The sequence below is a fragment of the Heteronotia binoei genome, unplaced genomic scaffold (assembly GCF_032191835.1).
Source record: "Heteronotia binoei isolate CCM8104 ecotype False Entrance Well unplaced genomic scaffold, APGP_CSIRO_Hbin_v1 ptg000323l, whole genome shotgun sequence".
NCBI lineage: Eukaryota > Metazoa > Chordata > Lepidosauria > Squamata > Gekkonidae > Heteronotia > Heteronotia binoei.
The window spans coordinates 520,678-536,493 of NW_026800017.1; the positions used below are offsets into that span (position 1 = coordinate 520,678).

The 15,816-nt window shown below is 39.3% G+C and overlaps 1 protein-coding gene across 3 annotated transcripts in view; it reads left to right on the plus strand.

The window, feature by feature from the left end:
• The first annotated feature begins 5,278 nt into the window (after positions 1 to 5,278).
• LOC132590589 (mitogen-activated protein kinase kinase kinase 7) overlaps positions 5,279 to 15,816 on the plus strand; it is a 37,683-nt gene continuing 27,145 nt past the window's right edge. For 2 of the 3 annotated variants that reach the window (XM_060263532.1, XM_060263533.1), the window contains exons 1-9: positions 5,279 to 6,073; positions 8,341 to 8,451; positions 8,954 to 9,019; positions 9,336 to 9,381; positions 10,148 to 10,286; positions 11,667 to 11,791; positions 13,195 to 13,323; positions 14,385 to 14,515; positions 14,721 to 14,802. In XM_060263532.1, the coding sequence (XP_060119515.1) occupies positions 5,984 to 6,073; positions 8,341 to 8,451; positions 8,954 to 9,019; positions 9,336 to 9,381; positions 10,148 to 10,286; positions 11,667 to 11,791; positions 13,195 to 13,323; positions 14,385 to 14,515; positions 14,721 to 14,802 (919 nt within the window). In that variant the 5' untranslated portion in view covers positions 5,279 to 5,983. Of the gene's footprint in view, positions 6,074 to 8,340; positions 8,452 to 8,953; positions 9,020 to 9,335; positions 9,382 to 10,127; positions 10,287 to 11,666; positions 11,792 to 13,194; positions 13,324 to 14,384; positions 14,516 to 14,720; positions 14,803 to 15,816 lie in introns of those variants that run through there. The other variant, XM_060263534.1, reaches the window with a different exon arrangement.

Here is a 15,816-nt window from a genome sequence, read left to right on the forward strand (position 1 = left end):
ATTTACTTGTTCAAGACAATAGTTTGTTTTTCCTGTTACAGTAGTAAACATCATGGCTTCCTGGATGGGACAGGGCAAACTGAAGCTGTGCCCTACATGCTTAAATGGGCCGGCTCCCAATTTTTGGTAAGGTTGGCTGAAAGATCACCCTCTGAGAGTCATGGAAGAGTGAGGATTTAAACACAGGTGTCCCAACAGTCCCAAATTATGAGCCTAAGCACAGATATCCTGTTATGTTTCTATTGACTGCAATGGACTTAGAAGTTGTAAGTCTGGTTAGGATTGCACTGCTAACCATAGTCCAATAGCTATTCTTAATTGGATTTCATTATAAATTTTCCAAGGTACATAACTTTGAATAAAGTGGTAGCAGACAAGCTAGAGTCCTGTGGTACTATTCACCTTCTCCAGATATGAAATCTAGAACATTCGCTATCTTTTGATATTTCACTCTGACACATTACTGGGATACTATAACTGACTTTTATAGTTCTATTATCCGCATAGATAGACTTTAAAGTTTCATTTCACTGCTGAAATGGAGAAAATATCAAAGGTTGCCTTAAAAATGTATTCTGGAAAATGAAATATAAAATCATAGCTGCGGGAAGCTTGACCACACAATTGTGTGTGAAGTGCTTAGACAACATGTTCATGGATTTCTTGGGCTTGAATCACAATTCGTGATGTGGCAACTCTGTTGGTTCAAACCAATTATCTCCTTCTCAGTGTGAAGCAAGTTGCTGAAATTTCTGTTCAATCTCCCAAACGGATTTACTACTCACACAACCAAGAGAACACATTTCCAAGTAGTGACCCACTTGACACTATTTTTAAAAAGAGCTTAGCACCCAGAGGCTTTGATTGTGACTATTACCGTATGCTGTGGGCCGGGGATATGAGAATCGACACATTGCACTCTCTGAAAACTTTGTTTTGATGATGAGCCATAAGTCCTGTTCTTTTTTTATAAAAATGTTTCACTTTTACTTTTTAATTAAAAGAATGTGACGCAGAGCATAAGGAACAGTTATTTGTTGTACCCACTGAGAATACAGTATGAAGACCTGCACAAAAATGTTAAGTTTTACCCCTCAAAATCTGTAGACCCAAAATTCTTCGTAGACTTTTTTTTTTAAATCCTGTTTTCCAAACTTTCTTTGAATACTACTCTTACTTGTCACAGGACATCTGAAGACAAGGTGCTCTTTCTCTCTGTTATGTAAAGTGCTATCAAGTAGCAGTCAACTTATGGTGACCACATAGGGTTCTCAAGGTAAATAATCAAGCAGAGGTGATTTACCAGTACCTTTCTCTGGAAAGTCTTTCTTGGAGATCTCCCATCCCATCCAAGTACTTATCCTATGTAGCTTTGGAAATCTAATGAGATCAGGCTATAGTAATGCCATTCCACATCCCACTTTACTCTGTTAGAACCCACAAATCATACTAGTCTCTGAGAAAGAGAGAGATCTACATGGATATGATTTCACAATTGGATCCGTTCCAGTCCACCTTTCATCCAGGTCATGGGACAGAGACGGTTTTGGTTGCCCTCATGGATGATCTCCTGCATCATCTGGATTGAGGTGGCTCAGCGGTGCTGCTCTTATTAGACATGTCAGCCACATTTGATACGGTTGACTATCAGTTACTGGCTAGCTGCCTCACTGATGTGGGGATTCGGGGGTCTGCCTTGCAATGGCTGGCCTCTTTCCTTCAGGGTCAGGGACAAAAGGTGGTGATAGGGGAAGAAACATCCCATAGGCACCCACTCGTATGTGGTGTGCTGCAAGGGGCAGTTCTATCCCCAATGTTATTTAACATTTACATGTGCCCCCTTGCCCAGATGGTCAGGAGGTATGGGCTAGTGTGCCATCGATATGCAGATGACATCCAACTCTATCTAATGATGGGTGGCCGATCCACCTGCGCCTCAGACAACTTGGACCTGGCACTACAAGCTGTGACACCCTGGCTCAGGCTGAGTCTATTGAAGTTAAATCCGATGAAGACGGAGGTTCTCTATCTGAGTTGCGATGGTCCAGGAAAGAAGATTCCCTCGCTGGCCTTTGATGGGGCCCCACTAATACTGGCCCCTAAGGTAAGGAGCCTGGGAGTGCTCCTGGAGTCCTCTTTGACTATGGAGACCCAGGTAACTGCTACTGCTAAGTCCACCTTTTTCCATCTGCAGCAGGTATGGCAGTTGATCCCTTTTCTGGAGCACTGGGACTTAGCAATGGTGATCCATGCTACGGTCACCTTGAGGATAGACTGCTGTAATGCCCTCTACATGGGGCTACCTTTGACTCTGGCTCAGAAACTGCAGCTAGTGCAGAAAGCTGCAGTGCGGTTGTTAATGGGGCTCCCCCAACGGGAGCAGATTCAACCGATGCTGAAAGAACTGCATTGGCTGCCTATTGTGTACCAAATTCATTTCAAAGTGTTGGTATCGACCTTTAAAGCCCTATATGGCCGAGGACCTGCCTATCTAAGGGACTGCCTTTCCCCATATATACCCCAGAGTGCACTGCATTCAGGAGGGCAATATCCATCTCCAGACCAAGGGAGACCAGACTAAGCTCTACATGAGCTAGGGCCTTCTTAGTGGCAGAACTGATGTTATGGAATGCTCTCCCAGAGGCCACGAGAGCCCTGCAGGACCTCTCCCAATTCCACAGGGCTTGCAAAACTGAACTTTTCATGAGGCCTACAACAACTAATGTGGGAGGAGGCTGCCACTGTTATGTCACTGAACAATATCATCCATAAGACCACTAATAGAGTAATATAAGGAACAGAGAACTGAGATATGGAAAAGCCACCTTTGTTGTGAAATCTTCTTTTAGCACCTAAAAATGTAGTTTTAAATTGTTTATATAGGTTTTATTCTTTTATAATTGTATTTAAATTGTTTTTATCATGACTGTTAGCCGCCCAGAGTCCACTTGCAGAGTGGGTAGCATATAAATTTAAAGTAAATAAATAAATTACTTCTTGTTTGGATTCTCCTGATAATCTTTGATCTAAATCAGTGGTTCACCCTAGATGATCTACAATGGCAGGGCTTTTTTTGAGCAGGAATGCAGTTCCAGCTGGCTTGGTGCCGGGAATGTGGCCTAATATGCAAATGAGTTCCTGCTGGATTTTTTCTACAAAAAAAGCCCTGTACAGTGGTGTTAACTTTGTAAATCAAGATGCTTGCACAGATGTTTCTCTGAATGGTTAGTTATCATTTTAAGACTACATTAAAGAGAAACTATTATTCTCTCTTCAATGGTTCTGTGCTATCTTGTCCAAGAAGAATACAAAGCATTATCAGAAAGTGTATGGATATGTTACATCCTGAGTTTGAAAGTTAGTGAAAAGTCTAGTACTTTTCTGGCTCTGATTTCTGCTTTCTTAAAATGAGGAAGAAAAAATACGACCAAGAGAATCTGCTTTCCGAAAGAAGAAGAGGGAAAGGGGAAGGAGTCCTGGTGGTCTATGGGTAGCGTTGCTGACAGCTTCCTTGCTGCCCTGATTGCACGCTCACCTAAACTATAATCTTTTTTTTTTTTACAAACTTGTGCATGACCTGCCAAAATGTTCACTTTCCATTAAAAATGCATACTGTTCTTTCTCTATGCAACACTCCACTCACTTGCTGAACTCTTACTAACATAGTAACCAAAAATTCTTCCTTTTTTCCTTTCATGTACAATAGCCATTTGACCTTCACATCTTGCACACTTTCCTTCTCCTTTGCTCAACTGCTATTCATGACTTGGTCCAGATGTCTGCCTCTAATTGTCTATCGTTGTGATGCCAACAACAACACTGGCCTCTGTGCCAAACCAAAATTATAACCATTACATTCTAAAGTTGCCGTACAGCCTGGCAAAAAAAAATGTCCCTTCAAAAGAGGCTTTAATGTGTGAAAATGGGCAGCTGAGGCTCTTTACAATATTAAGGTAAATAACATCACCTAGTAAACAACATCTAATTAAGACTCTATTAATAGACCAGGACATTTTTTCTTTCCGGATAGTTATCCACCTCGCACTGAATGAAAGCGATGCAGATAATCCAGGACTTGGTTCTGAGCAGGGTTCGAGTCCTGGTACAAGATGTAAATGTAATTGCACCAATGGAATAATGCTATTAAATTCACTGTTTCTGTCAATGGATAATTCACTGAAAAGTCCAAAAAAAGATTTTATTTGATTTCAAACAAGGGGCCTTAACAAAATTAGGAATTAATCAGGGGGGAGCTGAAAGGGAAAAATAAGAGTCAAATTCTTCCAGGATGTCTGGAAGTTATTTAAAATCGCATTAAGCCAAACAGAACACCTATCTCAGGTTAGTAAAAGTATAGCAAGTATGCTGACACAATCCATGTCAAAACTAAAATCAGTTCCCCTTAAAAGTGGAACTGCTAAAAAAAATCATCAAGATATTTTTAAAAAAATTTCAATTATATTAGGAGCAGAAAGCCAGCAAGGATGACAAAGTAATAAAAAAAGACCTTTAGGGCAGTAGGCAGCACACCATCCAGGTAACCTCATTTCATACCCTCCAGCAGAACTACAGATGAAGCAGAAACATCTGTGACAATTTGTTTTCAATACAGCCATTTTGGAACACACCACTCCATTTAAGATGAATACTTTGCCATAACAAAAGAATAAAGTTGTTAGGTTTTATTGATCAGTTACACAATAGTGGGGGAAAGACTGTCTAAAGCACGATCATTACCCATGTTGAGGGCAAAGGTATTGTGAATGTTGACGATGAGTATACTGATGATTTAAAATTGTATCTGAAAATGTTGCAGTCTTCTTTAGGGCGTGCTGGAGACGGCTAAATCCACGCCAAAAAAAAAAAAAGTTGTTTCCAACAGTACACGCACACACACACTTCCTTTGAAAACAGAATTCGGTTTACTCTGCAAAACTGAGAGGAAAAGCTACGGAGAGACTGCTCCATGTCTCTGGGTTGCTCATTACTTCGATTCGGTTGTGGTACCTTTGACAGACCAAAATGCTAGCAGTGCTGGAAAACTACATCCACTCTTGGATTCCTGGCAGTTTTTAAAGGCACGGGAGTCTCTCCTACACGGGGTGGCGGCTCCTGGCACTTTTTCATCTTTCTCGGTCCCTTGCACAGAGATGCTAAAGGACGGAGGCTCGCCATCTTCCTGAACCTCACCTGGCCAAGGAAAACAGACCCGCCCGCGAGCCTTTCGGCGACTGCAGGCAAGGAGCTCTGCCACCCATTCCCCTGGCGGCCTCTGGGAGGCGGCAAAGAAGGAAAGCGGCAGCCGGCGGGAGAGCTCCGGAAAGAGGGAGGCGGCGGAGGACGGAAGGAAAGAGGAGGAGCAGCTGGTACTACGGCTACAGCTTGTGGCAGGCCATGGCCGTGGTTGGGCTGCCTCAGTTGGTGCTGCTCAAGTAGGAGAAAGAGCCCGCGGGGGAGAGCCTCCTGTCTTCTCGCTTCCTTGGCAGAGGCCCCAATGCCAGCGGCAGGGAGCACCGCGGCTTTGCTGAGGGCTGGGCTTTGAGCGGCTCTCTCCCCCCACCCACCGGCCGGGCCGGCTCATTCAGCCCTCTCTCCTGCTGCTGGGGGTGGCTGCGCGGCCGCCAACCCAGCTCCCGGGCCCTGACCAAGCGGAGGCCGCGGCCTGCGAGCACCGAGAGGGGAACGAGGCGCAGGATGTCGAGTCAGATCCCCGCGGGCTGGGCTTCCAGGCGGACCCGCTAAAGCCCAGGCGGAAGAGCCTCGTATATGAGGCCTTTCCGCGGCCCAGGGGGTGACCCCGCCAGGCCCTATTTCCCCTGCTGCTGTTGAGCAGGGGAGGGCCGGAGGAACAGCCCCGCCAGAGGAGTCCCGCTCAGGTTCACTCCCAGCCTGGCCCTGCTCCTGGTCTCGTTTTTTCCAGGCGCTCCCCCTGCTCCCGCATACATACGCACAAACGCACACGTACTCCGTTCCAAGTGAAGGGATGTCTTCTGCCAGCTCTGCTGACATGATCGAAACCTCTCCAGTACTCAACTTCCAAGAAATTGACTACAAAGAGATTGAGGTGGAAGAGGTGAGTCCTGAACTCGTAGTGGACACTCTGGTAATTTCGGGAGAGGAGAGTGCAGGGAAGAAGTACCAGGCAGGCAGCACCATCCTAAATGTATGTATTCAAAAGACACCCCCCCCCCCCTTCCCCATTGTTTCAGCGGGACTTAATTCCGCATAGGATTGCAGCCTTAGTGCCTTCAGATAAAATTCGCGGACAGGACCATGGATATCATACCTTGAGGGTTAATTTCAAAGGTTCCAGCTACTTTCGTTGGTGACAGAGGGACTCTTGAGATATGTTCAAAGTGCTTTTTTTTTCATAAATGCCAAAACTTGATTTAAAAAAAATATAAAGTTGCTAAATTGAGCCATGAATCATGTTAAGATTTGAGATCATGCATGGTATCTGAATCAATGCACACAACAAATTGTGTCCCATTTAATGGAGATATCAGTGTACTGGAGGATTGCAATTTAAATATTATAGGCTTAATTGAAGGGGGGTTTTCTGGGGGGGGAAGAGCAGCATTTGAAACTCAAAGTAGCATTTTATGTTTGTTATATTATTGGAAATGGGGTGGGGGAGCAGTGGATTGCCTTCTGGGATCCAGTGGATATAGCTGAGCTACTTCTTGGCTGCCAGTGATGTTTTAAGACTGTTTCATGCACAGCCCTTTCCTCACATAGGCAAGAAAACACAATGTTGAAATTGCTGCTTGCAACAATCCTGCTTTTGTATAATGTGCATGTACATACAGGGAAGCTGATTAGCTACAGCTTTCCAGTATATACAGTGAAGTGTGCACATGACTTCTTACACATAATGATGTTTGGGTGAATTTCACACATTCTATGAACTAAAAACTTGTTAAATTGCTATGGCGTCATCTAGTATCTCTCATTGTCGGTCACATCTCCATTTGTGGATAAAGAGACGTAGTTACTCAGGCTATTGATTTATATGGAACTACTAATATCTATAAGGCAGCTTTCTCAGCTATCCCAGAGGTCTCTGGAGTGCTTTTCTATTAAGCAGGCATCAGTCAACTGGGGGAAAAGTTTTGCCAGGTTTTTACACGGCGAAGCCAAACATTGTTTGGGTGAGGGTAAGTGTTGTTGTCAAAGTGGAGGTTCTGGTTCCTGAGCATCCTGGTCACATTTCACTTTAAAGTTATGTTCAGTTATTTCCATTAGGCTGATGTAAATTGAGGGTGAGGATAACAGCTTTCTCAAGTGATACTTGAGGAAGAGTCTCCTAAGAATAGGAGGAAAATATACACATCCAACCTGTTACTCTGCTACTGTTTCCACAGCACAGCAGAATATTTGATGGTTAAAAGACTACAGTATATTCTGTTTAGTTCAGTACTGCCGGTATTGAACTTCCCACCAGTCTCCTCCAAAATGGCTTGTACAAACTTGTGAAGGAGGCAGAATGAAAAAAATAAGTCTTTAAATCCTGTGTCATAGCACATTTTAAACACAAATATACATGGTATTGTGAAGTATCTAAATTCAGTCAGGGCATTCAGTTCCTATGTCTGTTTCTTGGCAAGAAGTTCTGCTGTAAGAATGGCATATGTTTAACACAGTATATTGAGGAAACTTTTTGAGCAGAAATGTCTTTATCGTTGCACAGTCACTGGAGTTATGTCTTTTACCAAAATTATGCAGAAGAGTTTGATGTGTCTTAGGTCTGAATTCTGAGCTGTTGTGTCATTGGATGCCCTCATATTACACTAAAGAATGTGTTTAGCAACTGGATTTTTACTGTATAAGAATAGCAAATATCCAGTTGCAAAATGCGTTATTAAGTGTAGTGTGAACACACCCTCATTACATTCCTTTCCATACAGAAATGGCATGTTACATGTGGTGTCATATCATTCTTTAGTATTACCAAAAAAAAATAGGATTAGACTATAGAGCTAGGAATATGGAGAAAGTTTAGAACAATTCTTGTTGGGTCCCTAGTGCATCCCTTTAATTTCTCCAGAATGGTTGTTGTGGAGGAAGGTGGGATATTTGTCTGCAGGATACTGATGGTTTAAAATGGTGGTCTTCAGTTTTTTCCAATCACAACATCCACCTTTAATCCATGTAGACAGCACAGGACTTGAGTTGAAATATTATGGTAGAAAAATCACATGACATCTGTCATCTGATGAGGAAAAGGAGAAGCCAGAGTTGTGACCTCATGAGGGGTCCACATACTGAGCATTTTGACTGGGTAGTAATCGTTGGTTTAATATTAATATGAAATATTTATCTCAATTTGTGTTGAAACAGGTTGTTGGAAGAGGAGCCTTTGGAGTAGTATGCAAAGCAAAATGGCGAGGAAAAGATGTGGCCATTAAACAAATAGAAAGTGAATCTGAACGAAAAGCCTTCCTTATAGAGGTACAGTTTTGCATTATATTTTTTAATTATTGCTGGCAAATTTCCTGTTTGACAGAATAATAGTATGTCTGCTGTGCGGGAGTTTTAAGTAGCACCATGCCCTTCAGTTATTTTCTGTAAATTCTGTTAGAATATGTACTAGAATCAATCCAACTGAATTGTTGACTAGAATCTGGAAAATCCACTTCAAATCTCTGTTGCTGGTTGACCTTGGGCCTGCTGCGTTCATCATAACCTGTCTTATAGTTGTTTTAAAAAATGGGGCAGGAAGTAGAAGGTATTCTGCCTTAGAGGAAGGAAGGGCTAAAATGTGGTAGATTGATCCTTTATCTATGAAAAGAGTTTATACCATAGTTAGGGTTGTGTAAAATTCAATATACAAAATAGAATTCTTCTCTAAAGGCTACTTTTTAGTTCAGTTTAATCGAATATGGGAAAAAACGAATAAGCAGACCGTTATATCCAAGTATTTAGCCTTTATATTCTAACTCCTTTATTCCAGCTTCGACAGTTGTCACGTGTGAACCATCCTAATATTGTCAAGTTATATGGAGCTTGTCTGAACCCAGTAAGTTGTACCTTTTTTAAAAAAAAATTGCAATCGCAATATGATTTTAACTATGGAACTCAGTTGATTTTACTGGTGTTTAAATTGGAGATTTACTTTGGGGGAAATAGAGGAGGGGGACTGAAGATATGTATGAGTTTAGTTCTCATTGAAGATGGCAGCACCTTGTGATTGGGGGTTGCATAATAACAAACATTATACAGCTCTTTTATTTCAACTATTTTTGTGTACTATGTTACCTGTGAGCATTTTAAAAAGGAAATGTGCATTATAAAAGTTGAGTTTTTTTCGCTTTAAATACTCTTTCTCCACTCAGGTATGTCTTGTTATGGAATATGCTGAGGGAGGCTCTCTCTATAACGGTGAGTATCTCTTGAATGGCATGCAAACTCTTCCCAAAGTGTGAGGTTGCATTTATTTTATTCATTTAGAAAAAATTCAGTCACCTGAACAATGCAGTTTATGAAATGTACAGATTTATTCTCTAACATCTGCCTTGTAAAACCAGAGTGCTGATGTAAAGCTAGTGTAAGGGTATGCCAAGTATTATGATTAGCTATGTTCAGAAGTCGGTTCCGATAGCCAGGTTGTGCAGCCAGTGCTATGATAAAATGGCTGTAGGATTGTTTCACCATGAGCATGCATTCCAGAGATCATCATGAATCATGTTTCTTCAAAGTTGCCAAAATGATACTGAGTAGCTGGATTGAAAGTATAGTTTGAATTGTACTGATAAGCAACAATTTATCTCACTGAAAAGGGCTTAGATGAGTACCATTTTTCAGTTCTTAATTCTTGGCAATATATCTGTTGACAGAAGAAAGTAAGCTTTCTGATTTTCACATAAGTGGTACACTTTATATGACCATCGTCCTTATTTTTGTGTCCAGTGTTGCTAGTTATTGCACTGAAAACAAATGGTTGTTGAGAACAGTTTTGTTGCTTGGATTACAGTTCATTTGATCTCATTTGCACTTTTAGATGACTTTCCAATTTGGAAGCCCTTTAGAAGTCTGGAACAAAGAAAGAACTTCTGTTACATAACTTCATGTATTGCTCACAAAAGTGATTGTTTTATCTACTATAATGTACAAGAAAGTTCTTTTAGTTTGTACCTTTGTTTTCCAGTCCTACATGGTGCTGAGCCTCTGCCTTATTACACTGCTGCACATGCAATGAGTTGGTGCTTACAGTGTTCCCAAGGAGTGGCATATCTTCACAGCATGAAACCGAAGGCTCTTATTCACAGAGACTTAAAACCACCAAAGTACGTTTTCAGCAGTTCATAAGCCTCTCCCTTAAAAATTGCCTTTCAGAAGGTCTAGTAGCCTATTTTCTGTTCTACTTGAGAGTACTTTGATGTATGATGTCTGCTCTTTAGATGGGATATAAGCAATTTTAGTATATGATAAGAGCCAGTGTTGTGTAGTAGTTGCGAGTGGTGGACTGTAATCTGGAGGACCAGGTTTGATTTTCCACTTCTCCAGATGAAGCCAGCTGGGTGGCCTTGGGTCAGTCACAGCTCTCTCAGCCCCACCTACCTCACAGAGTATCCATTGTAGGGAGAGGAAAGGAAGGTGATTGTAAGCTGCTTTGGGACTCCTTTGAGTAGAGAAAAGCAGGGTATAAAAACCAACTTCTCCTTCCTCTCCCCCTCCATCATGTTTGTTCAGTTAAACTATTCAGTGCCAGAAATATGAACCATGTGCCTATATAACATTGTGGGACTGAATTTTTAAGAACATCATTTATTGGCAATGTGTAATGAAATGGCAGTCTTTTAAAATGAAACATATTGTTCATTATGCCAAGATTTCTCTCATAGTTCTTTCCTCTAGCCTGTGATTGGTAAAAACTCAAAGCAGTGGAATATCTCTAATAAAATAATATTTTTCTGGAAGATTTCTGTTTTGTAGAAATATGACTATAAAATATTTGCTGCTAGTCTATTGACAATATAGCCTAAAAAGCTTATTAATTTTTTACACACACACACACACACACACACATATATATATATATATATATATATATATATATATATATAGTGTTTAATGATGAGCTGTTTATAAAAAAACAGTCCTGGGTCTCTGTGTCACATTTTAATATAACCAAGAAATTGAATCAAGGTGAAGTTAGACAAAAAAACAAGATGGGTTATGCAGATAAATAATTGTTAATTCTCCATATCTCTTTTTAAAATAAAGTGTTTGCTGCTTAAATACTGAGTGCTATTCTGTTGACAATGTAGCCTAATGAAAATATGACTAAAACGCTTTATTTTAGATTAGATAATTTATTTGTATCCCGCCCTCCCCGCCGAAGCAGGCTCAGGGCGGCTAACAATATCATACAAATTTCAATTATACAAAGAAAGCAAAAAACACAAAATTACATTTAAGCATTAAAATTCTGATTAAGTTTAAAAATTAGTTAATTAAGTTAATAAAAGTGCTATATATATTTTAAAATATATATAGGCGTATTCTTTTCTGTTTTCCCATAAATATTTAAAATTGAAGTATTTTGATTAGAAAGAATAAATATATTGGCACATACCTTTCAAAATGTTTATATGTTTAAATCTTTAGATGTTAAGACTATCACATAGTTTTAAATCTGCTAAACTATTTTTTTTCTTTAACAGTTTGCTCTTGGTGGCAGGAGGGACAGTTTTAAAAATCTGTGATTTTGGTACAGCTTGTGATATTCAGACACACATGACCAACAATAAGGGAAGTGCTGCTTGGATGGCACCAGAAGTATTTGAAGGTAACAAAATAACAGTGCAGTTTCAGGGTTGCCACTTTCTGTAAAGTCAGGGAAATTGGTCTGAAGTCAGGGAAATTGTGATTAAAATATATTCAAGCAGTGATTTTTGACCTGCTACAAGAGCATGATCTGTTCTTGTGGCAACTGGAATAGAGAAGTAGCAGAATACAAGTAAAACTTAATGATGCACCTTTTTCTCAGCTCTACTCCCAGCAAGCAGCCTAATGTGTTTGTTGAGCTCTGTCCCTGCATGATTTCCAAAGTCTGCCTGTAGCATTTGCAAGGCTAGTTTAAACGTTTAGCAGCATGCAAACTTTAAATATCTGTTTTCATCCCTACCTGCTAGTACTGCATTTAACTTACGTATAAAGATGAGCATGTTTTGGGGTCATGCTTCCATATGGAATGGATGTTTTGTCTCCTGCTAAACCCAGCACAAAGTTGCAAATGAGTTTTGCCGCTGTTGGATTTCACAGACAACTAGCACTTCCTACTCTGCACCATGCAAAGTAAATTTTGCGAATGTGATTACTTGTTCCTGCTGGAGTTTACAGAATACCAGCTTTCTCATTCTCTTGCCTGACCTCCCATGCATGAAGGCTGCAAATGAGGGATGTCTGCTTCACTAGATTGCAGAAACTCTACCTCCCTTCTTGCTGCTGATCTGCTCGTTACACTTTCTGGAAAGTGAAACTTTCCCTTCTTTGGAAAGTTCCTACTTGTTAGCATTCAGAGTTTACTTGAATTGAAGTTTGTATCTTGGTGTAATTTTTGGTGCAGCTGCAAAACAGATGTTGCTCCAGTTAATGTTGAAAGAAGCTGATATTAAATCTCATACTTTGACAAATATTTTTGCAGTTGATATTTGTGTAGTTGTAGAGTAGAACGTTTCATTAAGCCTTGCATTAATGAAACATGACCTATTCATTTTTTAACTTGTGGTTATATTTGAATGGTGGTCAGGAAAATTGACAATGTTGGTCAGGGAAATGAAAAATAAAATTTTAGTGGCAACCCTGAATGTAATACTATATATTACGGTGCATTGGGCAAGCATTATTTTTTCATTTTATTGTAACCCTGTGGTGGAATTTTGCTTTGAAGAACAAATGCTGTCAGGCAAAGGATGCTTTATATTATAGGTTACATACAGCCATACCTCCCCCCCCTTGAAATGTAAATCTCAAGTGAGATGTGTGATTATTGTGACTAGGGTTTATAAAGGAAGACAGCAGACTTTCAGATTACAACTGAAAATTCTTTGGTGCAAAGTAAATCTGATTTACTGTGACACCAGTAAGCTAACCATCTCCAAATAGTGGTGTTTCTAGTTCTGACACTTTGTTAATATTCAATGAATACAACTGAAACCACACATATGGTATCAACATTTTTTTTTCCAGGTAGCAATTACAGTGAAAAATGTGATGTATTCAGTTGGGGTATTATTCTATGGGAAGTGATAACTCGTAGAAAACCTTTTGATGAGATTGGTGGTCCTGCTTTTCGAATCATGTGGGCAGTTCATAATGGTAAGTTGACATTTTGTTTAGCAGTCAGTAGCTAAGAAATACTTTTGAATATTCTGCCCTCCCCCATACCTATGGAAGTCTTTTTAATTAGAAAAATGGGTGAGCAAGTAAGAAACAGAGATTAACCATCAGTGGAGGAAGGCATCCTTAGAGAGAAGATTTTGTACTCATCCGCAGTTCTTGCTGTGTAAAAACAATTCTCCCTACCTGCCCAACTTCCTATATGATTTGGAGGGAAAATGTGTTTAAAAACATGTACTGCTTTCACATCTAATTTGGTTGTCATTTTTCAGAATTCAAGAGGTGATAATATATCTGTAATTTAGTCTTTGTCGTGTGTGCCAAAATGTGATATCCATCTTTATGTGATTAATTTAATTTTATGTGATTTCCATTTGTAAACATGATGGATTTGCTCAGAAACTGTTTTATGTTTTATGTTGAATTATCATTTGTAATTTAAACAGTGTTTTAAAAAAGAAACACAAATTACTACTTTTAGAATGCATAAATTTCTGGGACCAGCATAGCCCAGCATAGAAAAGTCATTCTTTGTGTGATGCTTGGTTTCTAGTTTTGTATTATAATAAAGCTGTATTGTGCTTGTGTCCTTCATCTATAGGCTGGGAAAGTAATGTTTGAATATTTTACAGGAGTGCTTGAGGAGTAATTTGACAATCTAAAAGCACAGGTAAATATTTTATTGAGCGTTTAGAGGATGCATAACATTTTCCTCATGTTAAAATGCCTTTGCCATTCAGAATTCATTTTTTACTCTATAAACTAGTCCTAGTTTTGCAACACAGCATTGCAAATGGGTAAAATAATTCCTACATTCACTCCTGTGAAATCTTTCAATATGCAGGGGATGGAACAGATCAAAGATTATAAAACTATTGTGGAGAGCAGCGCCATTTTTTTTCTAATTCTTCAAAGATTATCTGTTCAGAGCAGTTGAGACTGTACAACATATTTTAGAAATGTATATCATTCTTAAAAATACTTATGTACATAATATACTTTTTTTAAAAAATAGATGTTTCATATGCTTTGGCTTATAGGTACTCGACCACCACTAATTAAAAATTTACCTAAGCCTATTGAGAGCTTAATGACTCGTTGTTGGTCAAAAGATCCCTCGCAACGACCTTCCATGGAGGAAATTGTCAAAATAATGACACATTTGATGCAGGTATGACTTTTTATGAAATGGAATTTCTCAGTCAGAGTTAGGAAAAAGAGAGGTTCCTCCCCTCCCCCCCCCCCCCCATCCAGTCACATATACCACAAATTTCTGGAACTTCTTGTATGAGAGACAGAGGCCATAGTGTGCCTTTTCTTGCTCTGTTGTAGTCTGTAGGATAAAGAACAATTTTTCTGCCTTTGCCTCTTTGCAGTACTTTCCAGGAGCTGATGAACCTCTGCAGTATCCTTGTCAATATTCTGATGAAGGCCAAAGCAACTCTGCCACTAGCACAGGTACATTGCAATGACAGTGATAATGATGGATAGTTTAAAACATATTTGCTTTAGGCCCAGTCCTATCAGTCATTGTGCCAGAGAATAAGAAGTAAAGAATTCTACGAAAATATTAAAAATTTTAACAGTTGTTAAATGCAGTTGGGTCCCGCATTGTCTTTGAAATAGCAGGGAAAGTTATTTCTTGTCAGGTTTGTGTTTTCTCGGTAGAATAACCATTATGCATAATATTGAGAAATAACTTTTAAAATGAGGTTGTCACTAACTGGTAGCAGAGGAAGGGCTTATGTCTCACACAAGAAGGTTTCAAATAGGGAAGTAATGTTTTAGCATTTATAAAGAGTATAAATTCTCCTTGATATAGTATCGTTTTTTAAACTTTTAGTAAAATTTTCATATATAAAAATAAAAATTAAGGAAAATGATACAGAAAACAACAAAGGAAAATGAAAGAATTGGAGGAACATGTCCTAAAAGTTCTTACAGAATTTTCTCCATGACAAAGCCAAATACTTCACTTATTGCTAAATCTGAAATTTACACATATCTACATACTCTAATATCATGACCAGTACACCAACTAATCATTTATTTATTTTTATTTTATTTTATTTATATGCCGCCCTCCCCACCGGAGCATATAGTCATCAGACCCACAAATCATCAAATCATTTTTTTCTTTTACATGCATAAAGTCAATAAGGAGCTTCCAACTAACAATAAAAGTAGATAATGTCTTTTCCTTAATAAAAGAAGTAAGTTTTACCATTTCTGCAAATTCCAACCATTCTTCTACCATAGATATTTTCATATATTTCCAGTTCTGTGCATAAGGTATCTTTGCTGCTGTAGTTTATATATAAAAACAAAGTTCCATGACTTTTTTCAGGCTGACTGTCCCTGAATCCTAACAGAAAAGCTTCTGGCTTCATTTGTATGTTAAATTTTAAAATGTTCTTTATTAAGGAATGAATCTGTATTAAGGAATGAATTTCTCAGTTTTGTTACAGGTCC